The sequence below is a fragment of the Myxocyprinus asiaticus genome, chromosome 43, assembly GCF_019703515.2.
Source record: "Myxocyprinus asiaticus isolate MX2 ecotype Aquarium Trade chromosome 43, UBuf_Myxa_2, whole genome shotgun sequence".
NCBI classification, from domain to species: Eukaryota; Metazoa; Chordata; class Actinopteri; order Cypriniformes; family Catostomidae; genus Myxocyprinus; species Myxocyprinus asiaticus.
The window spans coordinates 37333240-37357361 of NC_059386.1; the positions used below are offsets into that span (position 1 = coordinate 37333240).

Genomic DNA, 24122 nt, shown 5'->3' on the forward strand with positions numbered 1-24122 from the left:
ATACATTTCCCCCAAATAAAGCTTTCTGCACTCCCGTTACTGAGTGAAAGTGTCTTTAATGCATTTTCCCCGTGAGCTACAGCAGAGTAATGGAAGCTTCTCTTACACTTGTCTCTCATTTCCTGTTGATAAAACTATGCCGGCTTTCCCCGGGAGATCCTGATTTTTCTCCTGCAAAAGTGCATCTTCTTTTGACAAATGTGCCATTATGGAGGGGTTGTTGTGAGACTGGTGCTCTGTCTTAGCTGCCGGGCATCTGTGAGCGAGGAGGAAGGGTTGTAACGTTTCTCCAGGCTCTTCCTTTTATCTCTTGTGCTGAAGGTTTAATCGGGTTTATACAGATGGCTTGTGAATGCTCCCTCACTCCGTTTGCTGCCCTCTGGACCTGCAGAAGAAATGAGAGAAATATGATAGATGGGAAATAAATCATGAGGATTCTAGAGGGGGGAAAAAAAACGAAATAGGGCAAACAAACAGATATGAACAGCATGCATTTATTAGCTCAGGAGTTTTTCGTCAATGTTCTGCACTCTAGTCCAATTTTACTATGTTAAAAGTGATCGTACTAGTGTATTGGGGTGGAAATGCTCCCAACTTACCAACCCAGATAGAACAAATGAAGCGAAACGGAGAGAATTTTAAAGTCAGCATGAAACACCATTCGCAACTAGTGTAATGTGACACATTTCAATGAAACAGGATATTCAACAAGAATAAGCTGTAGGGCTGGACTTGATTTTGTTTAACGGGATGGTAAATAGTGGACGTTCCATAGCGGAATAGAATCAAACTGTTGAGACTCCTCCCCTCCTGAAACACCGCTGGCACCCATTGGCTGAAACAATGGCCTGGTGTGATGTCAGTTGAAAGGGAAAATTTGTTTCGGAGGCGTAGCAAGTGATTACCTTTTGAGAATACTACAAAGACCAATATTTTACTCGAGGAAAAACATGCATTGATAAATCATAAAGGCGTGGTCACATTTAACTTTGCAAGGCGAAATTCGGCGAGCGGTAAAGGCTTGGGCGAACGTTGAGCGCATGTGAACCCAGCAAAAAACGATTGCCTCTTTTTAATGCTGCAAAATGATATTCTTGTCCATCGTGAATATTCAGTGTAGCTGTGGACGAAGTTCTGCTAGGACTGGGCGATATGGCCAAATATATTATCACAATATTCTTTGTCATATCATTCGATATCATGATAAATATCGATATACATTTTGTCGCTCTGCTCACAAGAGATGATGAGAGGGCGCAACCGTCGTCATGATGTCTTGCGATCCAGATGGAATCGATCCGGGGTCCGGACCGCGGTGACTGGCGTAGTTTAATCGTTAGCAAAGTAGCTAACGTTAGCAACTTCATACAGTCTGAGAAAGCCGAACTGCTTGTATTTTTAGCGACACGAACATGATCATCTAGATTTTGAACACAGGCTAAATATCGGAAATTACTCAAAAGCTTATCATTGTTATCGTGGATTTTTTATCATGATAAGTATCGAGATCGTTTTATCGCCCAGTCCTAAGCTCCGCCCACACAGAGGTCACTGCCAAACCAACCAACTTCCTATTGGTCAAACTGGCGAATTCGTCTGTCAAAAGTCACCAAACTTGAACACCATGATCGCATGGATTCCCATTGAAATGACTATATTTCGCCCGTGAATAAGTCAAATAATGAATAAGGCCGGGAACATACTAAAAATATGGTACATTTTATATTCCATATATACTTTAAAGGTGATATATCCCAGCTTAATATCTAGAAGAGGGCTGTCAATTGATTGTATTAATTACATGGTATGCCGATTAATTAATCGAATGAATTGCAATTAATCGCATACATAAAAATTTGCTGAGAGAGCCCTTCAAATGACTTATAATAATTAATAAATATAAATATATAAATATTAAATATTATAATAATTCAAAATATAATGGTTAAATAATTATAAATTAAATATACTGTATATATTAAAAAAAAATACAAATAATTAAAATGCATTACAGTATTTAGGCACACAAGTGAAGCATTAAAAGAGACAATACAAAAGTGTCTTTAGAATGCAATATATTGTTTATTTGCAATCACCGGCCTACAGTTCACAACAATCCATTTTGCAGCTGAATTCATCAATCAGTCCGAGATTTATTATGAGGGCTTTTCTAAGGATGTGTCAATGTACACCTGCGTCAGACGGACGCTTTGAGCATCTCACTTGGGTTGTGTTGCGTCATAAACATAGAGTTTTAGGTCACTGTGTCAAGTTAAACGAAGTTTGAATTTAGAAAAACACGTCTTGAGATCCCTAAGTTCGGATTTGCGATCCATCAAGCTGTGATTTGTACGCAAAAACATGTCCTCGTGTTGTGTTGTCTGCTGTGTGTAAGTGCGGTTTGTTCTCTGTATAAGCTGCTCGTTGCCTGTACAGCGAGTTTCACTTACTGCCCCCTGGAGAAAACAGATGGTACTACAACTTAAATTGCTCAAATGCAAGGACTATTCCTTATTGCAGTCCGGGAATATGATTAACTGCATACGTTTTTTAACGTGTTATTTTTTAATATAATTAATCGCTCTGAATTAATGCGTTAAATCGACAGCCCTAATCTAGAATCAACTGTAAGTCATTTGTAGGCTGATTTCCCAGAAAGGTGGCACTTTCACAACATTCCTGTTTGTTTTGAATGGCTTGACACCACAGCATTGACTCAACCAATAGCATGAGATTGGGGCAGGACTGTCTGTTTGTATGACGAATGGAAAACAGGGGGAGTGTTTGGTGTTTTTGAAAACTATGTTTGACAGTTGAGGTAAAGGGACAGTTCACCCAAAAATTCTCTCATCATTTACTCACCCTCATGTCGTTCCAAATGTGTATGACTTTCTTTCTTCTGCAGAACACAAATTAAGAATTTCAGAAGAATATTTCAGCTCTGTAGGTCCATACAATGCAAGTGAATGGTGACCTTAAATGTTAAGCTCCAAAAGCACATAAAGGCAGCATAAAAGTAATCCATAAAAATCTAGTGATTTAATCCATGTCTTCTGAAGCAATGCAAGCGCTTTGGGTTAGAAAAGGATCAATATTGAAATCCTTTTTCACTATAAATGTCCACTTTCACTATCAGATCACTTCAGAAGACATGGATTAAACCACTGGAGTCTTATGGATTACTTTTATGCTGCCTTTATGTGCTCTTCGGAGCTTAAAAATTCTAGTCACCATTCACTTGCATTGTATGGACCTACAGAGCTGAAATATTCTTCTAAAAATCTTCATTTGTGTTCTGCAGAAGAAAGAAAGTCATACACATCTGGGATGGCATGAGGGTGAGTAAATTATGTGAGAATTTTCATTATTGGGGGAACTGTCCCTTTAACACCCTGCTCTTCATGAGTGTTTGTAGTATTAGTGTTTTATATGCCGCCTGCTCCTCACAATTCTCCAATAACACAGGTGAGAGATTGATTAATGCTGTCATCTGTGCCACATGCAACACACTCCTCTGTCAAATTTTGAAACGTCTCCACTTTAGATGTAATATCTTCTGTGGGGTTAGATATTAAGATCTATGAATCATGATATCACTGGGTTTACTGATGTCTCGTCTAGCAGGAATAACTCATTTGCTTGTTGTTTGCAGATCGGTGAAGGCATCTGTGATCCATACAGCTCAATCTTGCATCATGCTGGCGTGTCTGCAGCCACAGAATCAACCGCCGCAACATCTGACATGTGCCACGAAGATCCTCAACGCACCCGTCAGTCACAAGAGTGAGTGTCACAGGACGGTTTCGTTGATTCAAAGTAGATCTGAGAAATCGTTCTCCCAAAAATGAAAATTCTGTCATCTCATGTTTACTCACCCTCATGTTGTTCCCAACCCATGTGACTTACTTTCTTCCATTAAAATCTCACAAGAGAGAAAATTTGTTTAATTATATAATTAATAATTATATTTATTTATTTATCACACATTATACATTTGCACATAGACAGTGAAATTCTTTTTTTTCACATATCCCAGCTAAGCTGGGGTCAGAGTGCAGGGTCAGCCATGATACAGTGCCCCTGGAGCAGATAGGGTCAAGGGCCTTGCTCAAGGGCCCAACAGTGGCAACTTGACAGTGCTGGGGCTTGAACCCCCGACCTTCTGATCAGTAACCCAGAGCCTTAGCCGCTGAGCCACCACTGCCCCGTTTGTGGAATAAATGCACAAATGTAGGATCTTTACTGATAATCGTCCCCTCTACTGGAGCTCTCGAATCTCAATTGCACTTTTTTTTCACCTTCAGATGCATCACACCAGGTCTGAACTACTTTTATGACACATTTATGTTGCTTTCTGTCCTTTTTGGAGCTTGACAGTATAAATCACCTTCCACTTAAGTTGCATGGTAAACAACAAGATGTTTAGCAGAATGCCTGAGCTTCTGTGTTTCATGAACGTAAGACAATCATACAGGTTTGGAACGACATGAGGGTGAGTAAATGTCTCTCGATTAGCGTGGATAGGTTTACGGTCGGTGGGAGTTAGGGAGCAAGGTAATGGAAAAGAAAAAGAAAATCAAAGAACAAATGCCTAAAAGGGCAGAAAGTGAGTGAGATTAAAATGGTTTATTGGAGATGGAAGAATTAGGGAGAAAAAAAACTCCCTCCGTAAATTGAATTTTCAGGGGTAACCTTTGATTTTCATGGCTTTAAACTTATTGAGCGGCTCGTGGATCTCTTCATCCATTAAGAGAGCCAGAGAGGTGGATTCGTATTCATTCGGGCTCTTCTTAAAAACTCAATGGCCTTCTTTCAGCTCTTCATGTGTTCTGTTTCAAAGGTTCCTGTTTCTTCATGATGGTGAAGATCTGCTGAAAACAAAAGCTTTAACATGCACAACACACAGTAACTTTGTTAGAATTAATTTGTGCTCCTCTGATCTTCTGACACCGTTTATACGTATAGATAAGAGCACAGCGGGAGACATTCACCTTGACTTCAGGTTCATATCACCTGCAAAGATCCGCGGGATCATCCATACGGCCTTTATCAAACACATCTATCAAAACATCTTTAAATTACTTCATGGGTGCATTTGAAAAGGTCATGAAGCTTTCTGTTCTAGGACAGATCGCAATAAATATCCAGCTCATGTTTCACTCTAAAATAACATGTAAATATTTTCTTTAACCCTTTAAGATCTGAAGGTGTTTTTAAAGATTTCATGTTTCAGTGGCATACCCAAAATTAAAGGCTTATGTCTAAAAAAACAACAAAACAAACAAGGAGGGTCTATTGTTTGGTATCAATGTAAAGAACCTTTTTAATGATATAGATTATGATACTTTTTGAGAGAAATATTTATTCCAAAATTTGCTTTTATTTTTCTTATTTGACATTATATATCTCAGGGTATAAATAAAATGGCTCTGAAAAACTGCTTTTGTTTTGTTCCCAATCATGTCAACTGTATCTGAGAAAAAAAATGTGTGTTGATACGACAAAGCAATCAAAAGTTATAACATTACAAAAATAATTTAGCATAGTGTCCAAAAACATCTCCAAACAAATAAAACATAATAATTGTACATAAGAACTAATTACACATGCAAACACAACAATGACTAAAGGTTTGCATATCATGCAGACATGATTTTAATAATGAGATTTCACAGAATGAGTTTCATTCTGTGTCATTTGAGTCATCATTGAGTCTGTGTCATGTATTTGGCGCCATCTCCTGGTGGTCATATGTAACATTGTGCTTCATGTGGATTATCTAATGATCTATACATCTGATTATCTTGTGTGTGGACTCGTTTGAAAGATAATCACCTCCTCTAAGTAATGATATGTGATATTTTATGTTCTGTTTATTTTTCTTGAAATTATAAGCAAAAACGTGGCATATAAGCAACACCAACATAATTGTCAAAGACATATAATTAGCTATTACTCACTATATTTTTGTCTGTGAGTAAAACAAATAGGCTGGTTGTATTCTACTCTTTGAGAGCTTTCCAACAACATATGACACATGACTATTTGATCAGTTTGATGTTTTTATTGATTGCAATAATATGTACAGTGCAATTTTTGCATCAAAACAGAACACTTCTGATTTGTCTGCAAATTTCAAAGCACTTGTTCAGTTTTGTTCATAATGTCTACATGCATTGGAAAGTAGAGCTTCTAAACTTTCAAACGACACCTATTTTGTGTTGGTCAAGACTGTAGTTATGAATATTTTGACAATTATTTCTTCACTCGGGCCCATCTGAACTTAAAATGGTAAAAAAAATGAAGCCTATTTTTTTTTTAGACAATTAATATTTTTTGCATTGTGACATTTTCCAAGTAAGCCTAGTAATAATGATATATAATTTAATATATAAAGCATTTATACACCATGATTAGGGATGTCCTGATACTGGTATCGGAAAAGTGTTCGATACCACGCTCGTGTACTCGTGCTAGTAAAAATTCTCTGATACCTTCTGATGTACGAATGTGGGCAGTACATACAGACTACATATTTAATTAAATAGCAGCCTTTTGCAGTTTAATAATCACAATGGGTCATGTAGCGATATGCTTTTCTGGACCATTAAAAACACACAGAAGCCGAAAGGGCTTCAAAATAAAAGCTTTCGCCAAAATAAAAGCTCAATTTAAATGGAAAAAAGTATGACAGAAATATATCACTACTGCATAGTTATGTAATATTCAAAAGTAATACTAATACTACTAATAATAAATTAATTGTAATTTTATTATATTTAAGCAATATCTCGCATATGTGATGCTCTGTAGTGCAGCACTTTATTTGACAAAAATAACTTCAATGTTGTATTTTGGATTGTGTTGTGATGTTCTGTATGAAAGCACTTAATTTGATGATGATAATAATACTACAATTAATTTTCAACATAATGTTGTATTTTCATTTGATAACTGTTAAATGAATTAATTTATTTAGACCCCATTTTGATGATAACATTGAAATAAACTTAAAAAAATTAAATAAAAACAAAATAACTGTACAGGTATCAGCGAGTACCGAAAAGAAAATACCATGATACATTTGTACCATCTTGAATTTATGATGATTTAAATGAAACATCATATTTTTGCAGCATTTGTTTATTTGTTGCATTTTTTTGCCATTTGAGAGTGAGAATTAAATTTGGACACATTTTTGGAGAAAACGTGTTTAATTGTCAAGAAAATAATGCAAAAATAGTTATAAATTAAAGCTGCAAGCAGCAATGCGGATTCCTCCTCAAAACTGCAAATGATGTAAAAATTTACATGGTAGAGACATGTACTTCACACATGTACACAACATTTCATTAATTTGTTATTAAACATTGCAAGAGTCTTCATATGAACTGGTGATTGAATCAAAGTATCAGTTTTATGACTAGCGGATCTGTAAAGCATTATTTTAGCATTAGCGATAAATAATAGTAAACTGTAATTCTGTCATCTTTTGACATATCAAGGTGAAATTTAGCACAGTACTTCAGAGTGATGTCATCTTGAAGCCTGTTCAACATTTGTCAAAATGGCATTAGATGTTTTGGACATATTGATATTGAGTCAATGTGGACATTTACATAAATGAATTTTTGCTGAATATCAAATTGAAAGACATGTATCCTACACATACATACCGAGTGTCAAGTCAATTGGAGCTATGGTTCAGGAGGAGTAGATTTTTGTAGTTTTGGACAAATTTGTATTGTACAGGAAAATCCATCATGGCGGACTTTATGGGTTCAAGAGGCTTTTTTGCTCCTCATGAGAAATGATACAAATATACCAGGTTTCAGAAATTTGGGACATATGGGGTGGAAATGGCATCACTTTGAAAATTGACAAATTGGGGTGTGGCTTGTAGCGCCACCTATAGGCTCACATGGGCCATTTTTGGTGTGGTAGTTACTCGTGGCCTGTAGTATCAATGTGCCAAATTTCAAAACTTTTTACCAAGGAGATCTTGAGTTATTGGGCAATTTAGAGCTACAGGAATAATAATAATAAGTAGAATACTAACAAAAACATTAGGTTTCCTCGTACCAGAGGAGTCCTAAATATGGGTAATTTTCTTCATGCAAATTATATGTTTTTCTTTAGATTTTAGGGTCAGTTGTGTTTTTGGGATGTTCACACATTCTTTCTAATAGAGTTTCACTTTTTCATTTTTCAGCTCTGAGCATCTTATGACAAAAAGTGTTTATTTGGCACATTTACTGTGACCTGAATGTTCAAATCTCTCTCAGATGACTGAAGTTTATATTACTGATGCTCTAAACATGGTTTAAATAATAATTCATGTCAACACGCATTACAGTCATTATTAATGGGGGCACAATCAGACATTGATCATTATTGTCTGAATATTTACACTTGTTTGTGATTTATTTTACTGTGCTATATTTGGTTCATTATCTGCTAAACTGTACTTTAGTTTTGAATGACTGTTTAAGACGAGATAACAGAAATCTCACTCTGTCATTTATTAGTAATTGCATGTTCAACTTCTGGACCCATTATACCACATGCAACATTTGGATTTTGTTAGTAATTATGATTTGGGTGCATTCATCTGAAATATTTCCATTCTTTACATTCAGTATTCAAACCTCAGTAAGGCAACAATTTTAGACCTAGTGTGAGTGTGACTGGAACTACGGGATCCCTCTGGAATTCAAAAGCTGTTTACATGCACATTTTACTGAAAAAAAAAATTCTTTCCCTGTGTGTTTCACTTCTACTTGGTTTCAAGCATTCTTGTCTGTGTAGTGTTAAATATTAATGTGCAATCAGAGCATTGCTTGTCTGCTATATGCTGCAACAGAAGGGTTGTGTGTTGCTTCGGGCACTTCCGGCGGGCGTTCATTCCTTCTGTTTACCTGCAGGGCACATGTGCCCCTCAGCGCCCGTAACCTGCCCATCATCACCCGCATTCTCAGAACCTATTCTGTGATCTCTAGGGGTTTAAACTCTTGCTAGAATTCAGCTGATGAGTCCGCGAGCTGCAGTGCCTGCGGGTGCGTGTCATTTCTGTTCCGCTGGAAATGCGGCCAACGTGATTCTGCACAGCATGTCCATATGTCTGCATCAGCAATATCTGAGCTACTAATATAACCTGGAGAACTCTTCCAGTTGGCATCTCGTCTCTAGGTGGCACTTTGATCATTTATTCGGTACTTTGAGATGCAACCCGTGTGAGCATTTCACTGCGTCCTTTTTGCCTGAAGTGCAGACGTTTGTACGTCAGGGGTGGTAAATCAGAACTATTTGCATTCAGATGGAAAAAGCTGAAAATCTTTTAGCCAAGAGCAACGTAATTACCACACGCTGCTGAAAGGTCACGTTTTATTCAGGTTGGATGCTTTAGGTTTTAGAGGAAAGCCCTGCAGTGTTGTGTTAGTTGTTTAACCCATGTGTTGTCGTTTTTTTTGCAAACACATTTTGTGTTCCCAGTCAAAAATGATCGGCCAACTAAGATTGTTTATAAATCTCTCATATTGCATATATTATCACAAGATATTGCATTAGATCTTTTTATCAACTTATGACAGGTTTTGTGCTCCTTATTTGAACATATTTTTAAAAAAGTACAAATTTTATTGATAGAAGTATTCTTTGAACTCCTACCGGCTAGTGAGGGGCACATACTGTGGGAAAACAAAATAATATATAATAATTACATAGTTAATGAATAACCACTTGTTTGATCTGAACAATATAGGTGTCATTTTAAAGCTTAGAATCTGGACTTTACAATGCATATAGCTGATCTTACCAATCCTTAAATAATACTTTTTTTTTTTTAACTTATTTGCTGACAAATAAGAACTGTTTCATCCCCATCATTTGCTAATTGGTTATGACAACAATTATTTTCAGAGATGGTAAAACGTATAAAAGATTGATTAGCCATGTGTTATACACCAAAACAAGTTGTGTTATACTGTATATCATTGGAAAGGTCTCAATTAGTAGAATACAATGAGCCAATTTGTTTCACTCAGAGGTCAAACTGCAGAGAGTTTTAGTGTATGAAATTCCCACAGACACACATAAATATGATAAACAAGAGTGTCTTTTTGTCACATTTTTCCTTATTCCTTCCTGAAACATACATATAACATAGACAATGACATGTCGTAAATTACAGCAGACTATCCCGATTCAAACGAGCCCAAACACAACATAATATGATGAGCAGATCTTGAAATATTCCTCAAAGAGTGTACATGGAAAGACGATACACAAAAGGGTGCTCAATACATTTTGTGTGTTGTGTCTGCACATGCAAACACACATCTACATATGTGCTCATCTAAAAGATCGGTATTCTCCTGAACACTTTAATATTTCTGTATTTTGTAGTCTAATCCATTAATTTCCAATGGCCGGTCATTTTTGACCGGGAACACAACAAGTGTAACAAAGTGAAGGAAAAAAAAAAAGTACAGAAAAGTGGTCCAGTGTTTGTGTGTGTGTGTTTGTTTGTGTGTTTGTTTGTGTGTGTGTGTGTGTGTGTGTGTGTGTGTGTGTGTGTGTGTGTGTGTGTTTTCAGATACCATATGTGAACAAGGTCAAGGAATTTTACTCCAACTGGATTAAGTAAGGCTTAAAGGCACAGCAGCAAAAAATGGCCGTTTAATTACAAGGATCAGAGAGAAGGCAGAAATGGTAATGAAAAACATAATTAAGAAGGTTTTTGGTGCAAAAAAAGAACATTTTAATAACTAAGTGGATTTCAGGAATGGCCATGTCTCAAATGGCACCCTCCACCCTTGCGGTCTTCCTCTGAGTGCAGACCGATGGGGCGCTAGTCAGCAAGTCCATGCGGGGGCATGAGTGAATAATGTGTGCATTTGGGACAGACTTCAGGACTTTTACATTGTTTTTATATACATGCAGTTTTACAAATTATTATTTGAAAAAGTCATGGGATTGATAAAGGAACACACTTTAAACTCACTATTGAATATTTGATTTTAATAAATAATTTCAAGCAAAACACTAACAATAAAGCATTAGATAATTTAGCATTAAACTGTCTTGATATTTTAGAGACTCTAAAATCCTCTTTGAAACAACAATAGCAAAGGTTTAATATTATGTTACTTTTATGAACATGAAACTTCCCCAAGAAAAACTACTGAATAAATTGAATAGGAGTATTTCCATACCTCAAAATTAAATAAAACTAAAGTTTTGAACCAGTTCTACACACTTAAAATCAATATTTAATCCGCGATTGAAATCGCCTCATCCGCCATGTTTTTTGCTCCGGCAGGGAAACTCCAGTCCATTGTGATTGGTCGAGAGGATCAGCAGTGGTGACTGGGCAGTAGTCCGTTGTGATTGGTCGAGAGGATCAGCAGCGGTGACTGGTCGAGGGGATCAGCAGCAGTGACTGTTGGGCAGTAGTCCACTGTGATTGGTCGAGAGGATCAGCAGTGGTGACTGGGCAGTAGTCCGTTGTGATTGGTTGAGAGGATCAGCAGTGGTGACTGGGCAGTAGTCCGTTGTGATTGGTCGAGAGGATCAGCAGTGGTGACTGGGCAGCAGTCCGTTGTGATTGGTCGAGAGGATCAGCAGCAGTGACTGGGCAGCAGTCCGTTGTGATTGGTCGAGAGGATCAGCAGCGGTGACTGTTGGGCAGTAGCCCACTGTGATTGGTCGAGAGGATCAGCAGCGGTGACTGTTGGGCAGTAGCCCGCTGTGATTGGTCGAGAGGATCAGCAGCGGTGACTGTTGGGCAGTAGTCCGCTGTGATTGGTCGAGAGGATCAGCAGCGGTGACTGTTGGGCAGTAGTCCGCTGTGATTGGTCGAGAGGATCAGCAGCGGTGACTGTTGGGCAGTAGTCCGCTGTGATTGGTCGAGAGGATCAGCAGCGGTGACTGTTGGGCAGTAGTCCGCTGTGATTGGTCGAGAGGATCAGCAGCGGTGACTGGGCAGCAGTCCGTTGTGATTGGTCGAGAGGATCAGCAGCGGTGACTGTTGGGCAGTAGTCCGCTGTGATTGGTCGAGAGGATCAGCAGCGGTGACTGTTGGGCAGTAGTCCGCTGTGATTGGTCGAGAGGATCAGCAGTGGTGACTGTTGGGCAGTAGTCCGCTGTGATTGGTCGAGAGTATCAGCAGCGGTGACTGTTGGGCAGTAGTCCGCTGTGATTGGTCGAGAGGATCAGCAGTGGTGACTGGGCAGTAGTCCGTTGTGATTGGTTGAGAGGATCAGCAGCGGTGACTGGGCAGTAGTCCGTTGTGATTGGTTGAGAGGATCAGCAGCAGTGACTGTTGGGCAGTAGTCCGCTGTGATTGGTCGAGAGGATCAGCAGCGGTGACTGGTCGAGAGGATCAGCAGCGGTGACTGTTGGGCAATAGTCCGCTGTGATTGGTCGAGAGGATCAGCAGTGGCGACTGGGCAGTAGTCCATTGTGATTTGTCGAGGGGATCAGCAGCGGTGACTGTTGGGCAGTAGTCCGTTGTGATTGGTTGAGAGGATCAAAATGTAAAATGGGACACTCTACGGTCTCGTGGACTTCGCGGGAATGCGCAAATGAAGGCCACGTGACCGCAAGTCCACATCAAGTGTGCCATTTGGGACAGGCCCACGTGTGCAGTAACAAACTCTCTGTTGAAGACACTGTGTCAGGGATGTATTTTCTGATGCTACTGGCATACTGGAGGCCTCCGTGAGTTGAGTGCTTCCCTTCAGTACAGAGTGAAATATGAAGTGACATCTGTGTGAAACTGTATCCACTCGAGACTCTTCAAGAGCTGATGAATAAACATTAAGGCTGGAGGTTTATCCGTTCCAGTAGAGTTACTCTTTCAACTGAGAATGAGAGAACAGACAGATGTGATATATGCAAGTGTTTGTTGAATACAGAATCAATGGAGAGATTCAGATCTGCATCGAGTCTGTGAATATTATTGTTTGGAGAGTTCATGTAGATCTAGAGTTTTGCACTCTGCTAAAATTCATATCACTTTGTATTAATGGGTTAATATTGAAAATGTGAGAGGAATCTGCTAAATCTAGTCTACAGTAATTAAGAGGGGTTACTAGCTGACAAGACCAACATGTGTTTTGTTTTGGGTGCTGCACTGCAAAAGAAAAATTTCTTATTTGACTTGTTTTCAGAGAAATCTAACAAAATGCATTGAGGTTTATGCTTAAGGGGATAGTTCACCAAAAGTAAATTATCTCATCATTTACTCACCCTTATGCCATCCCAGATGTGTATGACTTTCTTTCTTCTGTAGAACACAAATGAAGTTTTTTAGGAGAATATTTCAGCTCTGTAGGTCCATAAAATGCAAGTGAATGGTGACCAGAAGTTTGAAGCTCCAAAAATTACGTAAAGGCAGCATAAAAGTAATCCATAATAATTCAGTGTTTTTCTCCCCAATTTGGAATGGCCAATTCCCAGTGCGCTCTTAAGTCCTCGTGGTGGCGTAGTGACTCGCCTCAATCCGGGTGGCGGAGGACGAATCTCAGTTGCCTCCGCGTCTGAGACCGTCAATCCGCACATCTTATCACATGGCTTGTTACCGCGGAGACGTAGCGCATGTGGAAGCGTCACTCTATTCTCCGCGGCAACCATGCACAACTCACACACTCCCCACCGAGAGCGAGAACCACATTATAGTGACCACAAGGAGGCTACCCCATGTGACTCTACCCTCCCTAGCAACCGGGCCAATTTGGCTGCTTAGGAGACTTGACTGGATTCGAACTTGCGACTCCAGGGGTGATAGTCAGCATCTTTAATACTCCAGTGGTTTAATCCTTACTAAGTTTTGTTAGATTTCTTTTAAAAGCAAGACTTAGAGGTGAATTCACTGAACAGTTGCACCACTTGCGTGTCATTTTGGTGCAAAAAGCTGCTTCTTATTCAGTAACCACACGCAATCTAGTTTTAAGCAGGTGCAATCAGTGCTGAAATTGCACAGTGTCTTGAGTATTTGAATTAAGTCATTGCCATTATTTTCTGCGCAAATGCACGTCCTTTATATGTAAATTTGGCCTAGTATAGATTGTGTTTCATTCTCAAAAATTCCTTAGCACATTTTACATCGCGCTATTACCACCAGATGAAAGCAGGCGATAAAATGAATTTTCTATCGTTCATATTAGCAGTAATTCATAAAATAAATAAATTATAGAGAAGAGCGTTATAATGCACAGACAGCGCGTGCAAATAACTGCGCTTTTACTGGGCGCAATTCATTCTTCGTGAATTCCTCCCTTAATATCTAATGTCATTTTGCTTCTCAAGTAAATTAAAGGATGTTTAGATGTTTATATGAGTAAGAAAATGATTTTTTGCATGGTCTGGGGTCTCCTCCAGACTTCTTAACTAGCATGTTGGTTCATGTAACTAGTAGATTCCAGTAGCTCAACTGGTAGAATATGGTGCTAGCAATGCTAATATCATGGGTTCGATTCACAGGGAACGCACAAACTGACAAAATGTATACCTTGAATGCACTGGAAGTCGCTTCTGCCAAATGCATAAAAGTGAATGACCAGCAAGATCTACCAGCTTTACTCGTTTAAACCAACCTGGACCAGAATTTCAATGTATTCTCTGTTTTTGTGTAGATCTTTGAGCATGTTTGAGAAGCAGCTATAGGCCGATGTTTGTATTAATGTAAAGTTGTTAATGTTGTAAAGCTGCTGTGATGTAACCTTGTTGAAGATCACAAACGCCTCCAACTCATTAGATTCTCCAGTTCACCGCGTCACCGCTCGACTGGAGAGCTGCTGCTTGAAATGAGATTCACAGATCAGCTCTTCAAATAACCTGCACTTTGAAGTATTTGAGCAAAACAGTTTTTCCCTCGATTACGATGACATGGCAGCGAGACATTACATTAATTGTTGGAGAAGGTCAAAGTTTTGTTTATGCCTCGGATACATTTTCAATAATGGCTTATTCCAAGAAAGTCACGATGTTTATCCCTGTTATGATCAAGCTGAACCAACAGCACTCAACTTAGCATTTGAAATCAAACACAGAGATACACCACACGTGCAGTATTTGAATGTTGTTTCAAGTTAAAAGATGTCTGTTATTGGTCTTGTTTTTTATGGTCAATATTTCCTGAGTAATCCATAATTTTGCAGATGGGGGTCAAAATGGCCATTTACGCCTATGATTTTGGAGCAAAACTGCAGGTCAAGAAAATAACCGTAGAAAGGTGTCAGCATCATTATTTTATTTTTACACAGAGATTGGTAGATCCATTACTAAAATCAGTCGACTTCAGCACCTCTTGTTGCATTATATGCCAATGGTGTGAGTCCAAAAATGGGAAAAAACACTTTCTTGTGTCGTTTTTCCAAAGTTGGAGTGCCTATAACTCCAGAAATATTAAAGATATCTCAACATCCTTTTATATTCTGCTTTAGAATAAACTTTAATTTTTGTATCTTCATTTTTATGACCCTATATGGTTAAATGCCAGAGATACAGGGCTCTCAATGTGGCTCCAACTGTAAATTTACTAAATTTGTCCCATTTGCAATGGTCAAAAACCAAATGTGGGTCAAATGATATGAAAGCTACTTTTTCTTGTCCAACAAAACAGAGCTTTGAAGTACAAATAATATTGAAACTAGATATATACCTTCATTTATTAAAAAAAAAAAAAATTCAGAAAAATTATGAGCAAAATAATAATTTCATCCAGGGAAGTTTCTGAAATTTGGTTGATTTGACATGGAATAACCCCTATATGATTTATTAATGCATGGTATGTAACAAATTATTAATTGATGTGCTTAATACAAGCTATGAAGGGAAAATCATTAGTTGACCATCACATGTAGCAAATCAATATTATTGAAATAAACCACTGAAACTTCTTTCATGTAGACACGCCCCTTCCAACGTCAAAACTCTTGTAAGTACGACTTCGCTTGGTAATTCATGTGCTCTGAACTCGTAATTACGATATTTCCAACTCTACTTGAGAATAAAGATCATATTCTTACAGAGAGTGAAAGAGTTCGTTGATTACAAGATGTTTACAAAGAACGATTTTTACCATCTTTTCTCTGTTTTTCTCGTTTCTCTAAATTCTTCCTTCTGTTTTCACTGCTCCTTTATTATGAATTAACAATGTTAATGACTAATCTGTCTATAACTCCATGGCCTGAGTTCAGTCTGTATCAGATAATGTGTGCAGTTGTTTAGCGGAGTGTGTATGTATAATAGAGGTCCCCGGAGAGTTTATGTTCAGGTTTGATGTTCCTGTGCAGTCACGCATGTGTTTAAACAGTCATCCATCGATATGTTAATGTTGTCAGTGCCGTACGGGTGAAGATGCTCATGATATTACAGTCACACTGCAGTCACTTTAACTGTTAAATGATGATGTTAAAAGTCATTTGGAGACTATTGTCTTCTAAACAACCACAGATGTCTCTACATACAGTAGAATTATAGTGAGTTAAATGTGTTTCTGGACTCGTGTCTATTGATAGCTGTAAGTTTAGTGTGTGCTGTTTTGATAATTACTGAAGGTCATGATGTTAATTACCTCGTTCATAACGAACTGATGCTCAGAAACAACATGCTGTCATTTGCTTTTACCTTATTAAAGGAATGTTCCAGGTTACCAAAGAAAATTATTTCAAACACCAAAAATTGTAGCTGCATCCACATACGTCTAAGTGAAGTTAAAATCCTCACTGTTTTTAAAAGTATATCCACATGACTTCAATATTATTAGTGACTCAATCAAATTAGTTTTGTACAATCCCTTGCTAACCTTGTCTGTGTAAAGTTATATTCAATACTTCAGCTTAAATGTCATCAACTGTGAAAACGGCTCTTGTTTAGCCATTTCAAGGGGTCTTTAACACTTAATAGCCGCATTTCCACAATCGGGCCAGTGCAAGCCAGGGCTATCAATTGGTCAGCCAGCGCCAATAGCCTCGGACCTTGAGCTGCAAGACCAAAATCGATCTGCATTCCCACCATCGAGCCAATAGCCCTGCAGCATTGCCCTAAAACCCGCCCTTAACCTCGTGCGATCCCGCGTACACCTGCATGGACGTCGTATTTCGGCTTCGCTAAACGCAACGTGTAATTTCATTTCATTTAAACCAACTGATCTCAGTTCAGGAGACTCTGTGCTGTCAGTAAAGGGTTAAACCTTTGACGCACGGAGTCATGTGACCAAATAACATGACATTGATCACAGGGGAGTTTGTTTGGGAGAAACTGTAACAAAATCTGGTCAGAAACCTCATTGAGTTTTTACATTGAAACCTGTTTGAGTCAAAAGATTAAAGTCTCTATTTCCATCCGATATGCCATTTTTTTTTAAATTTGAGCGATTTATTGCGAAACGGCACACTGATAAACACAATGTACAGTAATGTGTACTGCAGCTATATTTACTGTACATTATCACATTGAGAATAAATGGGTTCATCTAAAAGCTGGAAAATGTTGCTTTCAGAGGCTTTATATGGAGTTAGGATGAAAATAAGGTGCATTTCAAACTGTTCTGAGACCAGTGCTTTCTTTAGCTTGGTATTATTTAAAATTACACAACATAGTCCCACTGTCCACATATGTGGACATCAATTTTTAGGAAAACCTTTTGCATGTTTATTAGGTGCTACTTGTTACAAATCAAAAAGGGAAATGGAAAATGCTCAGAGCAGTCACGCTGGGGTCTCAGGAGGTTAATATGCCACCCAGGTGCCAACGTCACACACCCCTTCCATTTTAAAAGCAAACGGGAAGCTCAAGCTGAGGTATCCAACTCTGGAGACTAGCTAGCCCTCGAAATAAACATGGTGCAGACTGAAGCTGCCGTTTGTTTGTTACCTTACACTGTGAAATTCTGCCTTTGACATTGACCCCGCCTCAATCACCCATTTTGGCTGTCTTTGGCCCAAGGGTAATTGGCAAACCAAAGGCGCTTGGTCGTTGGCCCCAGAAGAAGCCCCGGAAATGATAGTGGGAACACAACTGGCCCTGGCACGCACTACCCTGCCCTCATTTGGCCCATGGAAACGCGGCCAATGATTAGCTTAAAAAACATGCCAAACGTTTTTTCCCCCTCACTTTTCAAAAATCTCCCCATACACTCGTTCATGATTTACTGATGTAGTTCAAATTAAAGCATTTGAAGCTTTTGCTTTAAGCTGATATTTCAAACGCCCCATTTTGATTGATTTCTGTAAAACTCACACACATTTCTCTCCATCTGTCTGAATGTTTCTGGCTCTTTATTGTGTTGAATGTCTCTGTCGGGCTCAGGAGTCTCTCCAGCTCTCCGCTCTGCCATTTTGAACACTCAATTTATTTCCTTTATGAGATGAATCTTGTAGATTGAATCATTTTCACAGTTGGAGACTTATTGTGTGGCTGGAATGAAATGAAACTACAGAATCAATCCTGAACGGGGAAAAACGTGAACTCGCCAATGCGTGACGGGCAAGACGCTCAAACTGCCTGATGGCACCTCAGCAGAAATGAATTGTTTTTGTGTTTTTCTTTCATAAAGATCCTTCAATTGTCCACCACTGTGAACTATTGAATAATCAGCCTTAATTTCAGCTCTTTTCTTTCTCATGTCAGAAATCCCATGAAGGTGTCATTCTGTGGAACTGCCATATTGTGTGCCACTAGATTTACTGCACATAAATGGAACGATTTTTTTTTTTCACTTTTCCTTGTGTTGTGGGAGCTAAAGAGCCATGAAATTGCCTGAATAATGGTGTTTAAATCCAATCTTGGTTTGTCCCTGCTGCTGTCCTGTTCTCCATTGGCTGCAGGTCTCTCTAGAGAAAGCTATTTTTCATTTGAAGACACCAGGGCACAGGTTACGCTTACACACCAGCAGCACACTTGAAACAGCTGCCATAACCGTCTTTAGTGAGAGTAAATGTAGCTGTTTTGTCCACCACTGGAATTGCAGATACTTAAGAATAACTGAATGTTCCACATGATGATATTGGCCTTCATTTATTGTGCTGATAACATCCCCGGAGTATTCAGCCCTCATTATCGTCGATGTGCGCATGTTACAGCACTAAATGTCCACATATGCACTCAAGCTGCGCATTATAAATGCATGCCTGAATATAAATAAAACTGTGTTCCCAATTTACTGCCTGTATAGCAATCAAAACGTCAAACGAAGCAGCATGTTTTGATAGCGAGGTCATTTTTAACTCTTATTTCACAGCTAGAACTGGCATATCGAATGGGCTGCGTAGCCAAATGGCATGAAATAAATTCTGCTCAAGCCACTGAAACAAAATTAGCTCCCATCCCCCTACACCCCTCATCTTTTTTTTCTTGATTTCCCAGGGTAATCCAATTTAGTCCTGAAGAAAGACCAAATTAATTTCATAATGCACTGATCAAACATCGCCCGAGGAGTCTCGCTGCACAAAATGAGTTTTTAGAAAGATGCAGATGTGAGAATGAACAACCAGACGATGAAATAAGGAGAAGGGAGAGCGTGTGGAAAAGAGAACGACACAGACGCTCCAATATCTTCAACTTTATTGGACAATTTTTCTTGTCTTATGTCTGATCATTTTTACTCATCCAGTATTCATCACTCTTACATATATATTGCAAAGCACCTCCGGCATACAGCACTCTGTTGGACAGCAAAATTTGAAATGGGAAATGTTGTGTTTTTGACGATCGTTTAGGTATCATCAAGCTTAGCAGGAGAATATACTAGTCATAGAGGGTATTTGCTTTGTGAAATGCCAGCAAACAAAGATTGAAATTGCATCATATTTGCTTTCAAGCCCAAGCACATTTTTGTTGCTCCAAGTATAATGCTGCATTGCTCATTTTATAACTGCTCTTGCATTATTCATCCTGTTTACCATCTAAATCTGTTTCTATCTACAGGTGAGCCGAGCACCATGCGATCCCCGCGGTACCCGTCTGCGGCCGAGCTGGATGCATATGCACAGAGGACAGCTGACATCCCGCTATTCATCAAGATCTTCCCAACCAACATCAGGGTCCCTCAACACAAACAGATCAACCGCACTGTCAACGGTCTGGACGTCAATGGTCTGGACACCAGCGGGCAACGATTCAGTCCCTACTCGAACACGTACTCCGGTGGGTACCAGGGCTTGTTGGCAGTTGTCAGGTCTTCCACTGCGGCCAAAAGTGTGTTGAAAAGCTCAGACGGCAAACGTACCAAGCTGTCGCCCATACAAATGGCAGTCGCACCTTACGCGGTACCCATCAACCACCGGCAGCGAGCGTATAATGTGGGACTTTGCAAGGCTCCAGAAGCACACAATGTACCTAGCGTTGTGATGGCAGCATCTGCCGTGTACGACCGCTCAAGCCACAGAATCATTCAGCAAACGAGTCATCCGTCCAACGGCCAGTGTGGAGAGACTCATTCCAACCCATCCTTCTTGGCAGCGACTGCTGCGTCCGGCACAGACTCTGGTTTCACCGTATCTGGGTACTCCAGAGCCGTGCTGCCCACTCAGAGCGCAGACGTGACCAAAGCCGTGGGATACGTGGATGGATTGGATTACTGGCAGCACGGAGCGCAGAAGCACTATCAGCAGGGCCCGCTACGCGCATACAGCGTCAACAGTGGCAGCGGTGCGGTCATTAGCGGCTCTCCTGAAGTCTGCATTCCTGTCGGAAGCACCCAACTCTCCTATAGATCCCATACCCTCAGTACTGACCCCAGTTTAACAGGTGGCAGGCTAGACAAGGTCACTTCCTCTCCGCTGAACTGCACAGCCATGCACGGCAATTTCACGGTCAGACAGTTCTTCGCACCACCTTGGAACAGCATGATAGCAACGCCGGATAGCGATTACAGTTCACAAGAGGTGTGTCGGGGTCACCCTCACCTCCATCCTAACACAGGACACCCTCAGCCGTATACGATGGACCGCGGGCTGAGTCTCGGCCTGTCCTGCGGGCTCCCCAGTAAGAGCGCATACCATGCCTCACTCCTAAGCAGCAGTCTACAATCGCTCGAGGGCCTGATCAGCGAAATACATCCCCCCTGCATCAAAGAGCGCATGCTGGGTCGAGGTTACGACATGGTGGGCGTCCCACAGATATTCGACCATCAGACTGCACACATTCAACTGCCCGTGCTGAGATAAGACACCGACTGATTAGGTTCATGAGCCAGTAGTAGACTGTGTGAGATTGTAGTGAACAGGTTGGAATAGAAGTCACTATTAAGTGTGGGTCAGAGGTTAAAGGGTAATGGTAATCCTTACTGACCGTATAGACCATATGTTTTTGGTTAATCTGTTTTGACTCTGCTGGATTTCGGTGGCATTACTGTACTGTGCTCATATTAGCATCAAGCTAGCATCAGTGTTTTTTATGAATTATGCGGTTTTTCAGATCAGCAGAAATGCTTTAAAGAGATATTCCTGTTGAAATTGGGGAAATAGTAGTGCTTTTCTAAAGCTGCCTTTTCACTGTCTCTGACCTTTGGATATGACTGTCATATTTCGCTCCCTGGTTGCAGTCCAGATAAACTTTCAATTTGCTCGCAGTGGATTGTATTTGTTGCGAGGGAGAAGACTCTCGCTAATCACAATGTCAATCACATAGTCCACGGAGACAAAAAGAAAAAACAAACATTTAAAACAATCTTTGAAGAAAGTTTGTCAGATGCACTGAAAAGGCATTTTTAGAGTCTTTCTTAAAGGGATAGTTCACCCAAAAATGAAAATTCTCTTCATGCCATCCCAGATGTGTATGACTTTCTTTCTTCAGCAGAACACAAATGAAGATTTTTAGGAGAATATTTCAGCTCTGTAGGTCCATACAATGCATGTTTTCTGGAATGGTGACCAGAACTTTGAAGCTCCAAAAGCACATAAAAGCAGCATAAAAGTAATCCATACAACTGCAGTGTTTTAATCCATGTCTTCAGAAGTGATACGATAGGTGTGGGTGAGAAACAGATCAATATTTAACTCCTTAGATAAGAGAATTTTTATTATTGAGTGAATTATTCCTTTAAAACCTTTTTGCTCATATTTTGAACTGCAGATTCATTGTGCAACATGCGCAGACCCACAATGAATCTGCACCTGCAGAAAGTTATGCAGATTTACGCACTGCAGCATCCATCATTCACACCCCCTTTGTTTATTTGTTTTGTTTTGTAATATTTTGGCTAATTTTATGTAGAAGTGTAGGACTCCAAGTTCTGTTTAACGCCCATTCTGCACAGACCCCCCCCCCCAAAAAAATCTGCAGATTCCATCTGGACGTGCTCATGATTTATGCACACTGATGTCACACGTGACCTCATTTAAGTTCTCACATTTACTGCGACGTGAGCAGTGATTGAGTGCTGCTGTATTTCATCACTGTTCACACAAACAATCTGAATCTGCCAAAAACACCACAGGAAGTGACAAGCGTCTGTTAATCTGCTCATCAGGTTAGAGGTAATTTTATATAATCCTGTTAAGTACCAATAAATCATAATAGTTGCAAAGCTGTAAAGGAATGAAGATTTTTTTTTTTGTTTGTTTTGTTTGTTTTTAGGAACAATTAAAGGTGCTGTAAGCACTTTTTTTTTTTTTTGCATGGAAAAGTATGCCAAAAATGTTCCTTCTCCCTGAAAGATATTACTGAAATAAGTGTCATGAGATCTCTCACCGGTCTCTGTGACAGCTGTAGACTCTGTAAACAACAAACAAAAATAGTGACACTTTCTGCCTGTCAATCATTTTGCGCATTCCTGTAGTATTGTATGTGCAATGAATTACTGAGGCTTAATGCCATTTTTATGCCATGTTGTTCATAACAGTTGTCAGTAGAGGGCGCTGTTTTACTGCTGTTGTTTTTAACAACTGCTTCTGCTCAACTTTGGTCTCAATAATGCTCATTTTGGTATTTAGGGAGGGCGGGGTTTTGGAAAGAGGGGGTGTGGCTAATGCAACGGCTCAGCTTGTAGAAGTAGAACGGCTTAAATCGCTTACAGCACCTTTAAAAGAAAACAAATAATATTTTACCAAAAATTTAATATTTCCCGTACGTTTGTTGCTGCCAATAGGATGATGAAATATTCATATTTATAAGTCTTTATTCTAATTGTTTACCTTTTTTGTGACTATAGTAGTTTCTTGTATGTTCGACTTTAGATTCTCACATCCACATCAGAATGAATGATTAACTTGATTTTATCTGCTGAAACGGGTCTGTTGAAGCTGTGATGCTCCATCAATACATGTTATTGATTAAGTGCTTTGAGTGTAGTATCAGAAAAGCACTATATAAATGTTCATTCATTCATAACAGATGTGACGCATGAAACAAGCATTTTATGGATTTTATTCATTATGTTGTATTTATTGATATATTTGAATTCATCCAATATCAGATCTTGTGCTGGATATTTGAAATCTGTACACAGTAGGTTTCATTATTTTCTTGTTTGATTTAGTTTTCTTATATTTTTGAGAAATTGTTACACATTGAAGCATGAGTGAAATGACACACTATGGGCTCAATGTTTTAAAGTGCAATTATAATGTCGACAGACGAGCTCTCAACATGATGCTTCAGTGAATATTTACTATGTGTGACTGTCTGAAATCTCCACCAATAAGACTGTCAAATAAATATAATTTAGCAATGTTTTCTATTTCTGCTCATTTGTTATTTATTTCTGAAGTGATTAATGGCACAACATCTACAGCTACTGAGCACATCAATAACAAATTACATGAAGTGTATGCGCATCTTAACCTCCTGAGACTCGAGCGTGACTGCTGTGTGCATTTTCCATTTCCCTTTTTGATTTGGAACTAATAAACATGCAAAAAAATGTTTTTAATTTTATTATACCAAATAGTTTTCCTAATAATGTATGTCCTCATATGTGGACAGCAGGATTAAGTTGTGAAACACATCAAATAGTTTATGATGTTTCCAGGAGTGTTGATTATTCATGTTTTTGAGACATTACAGACATTACATCAGAAATTATCATAATTAATTCAGATTCAAAGTAATGTCCAGCATCATCCAATCACTGTCAACCATGTTAAAATAAAATGATACATTATAAATTGTGAATC

At 39.2% G+C, this 24122-nt stretch overlaps 1 protein-coding gene across 1 annotated transcript in view; it reads left to right on the forward strand.

The window, feature by feature from the left end:
* Window positions 1-22937, forward strand: part of LOC127433826 (protein FAM222A-like) — a 47113-nt gene extending 24176 nt beyond the window's left edge. Inside the window, exons 2-3 of the mRNA XM_051686077.1 lie at window positions 3653-3783; window positions 19933-22937. Of these exons, the coding sequence (XP_051542037.1) occupies window positions 3696-3783; window positions 19933-21173 (1329 nt within the window). The 5' untranslated portion in view covers window positions 3653-3695 and the 3' untranslated portion in view covers window positions 21174-22937. The remainder of the gene's footprint in view (window positions 1-3652; window positions 3784-19932) is intronic.
* Window positions 22938-24122: the final 1185 nt, after the last annotated feature.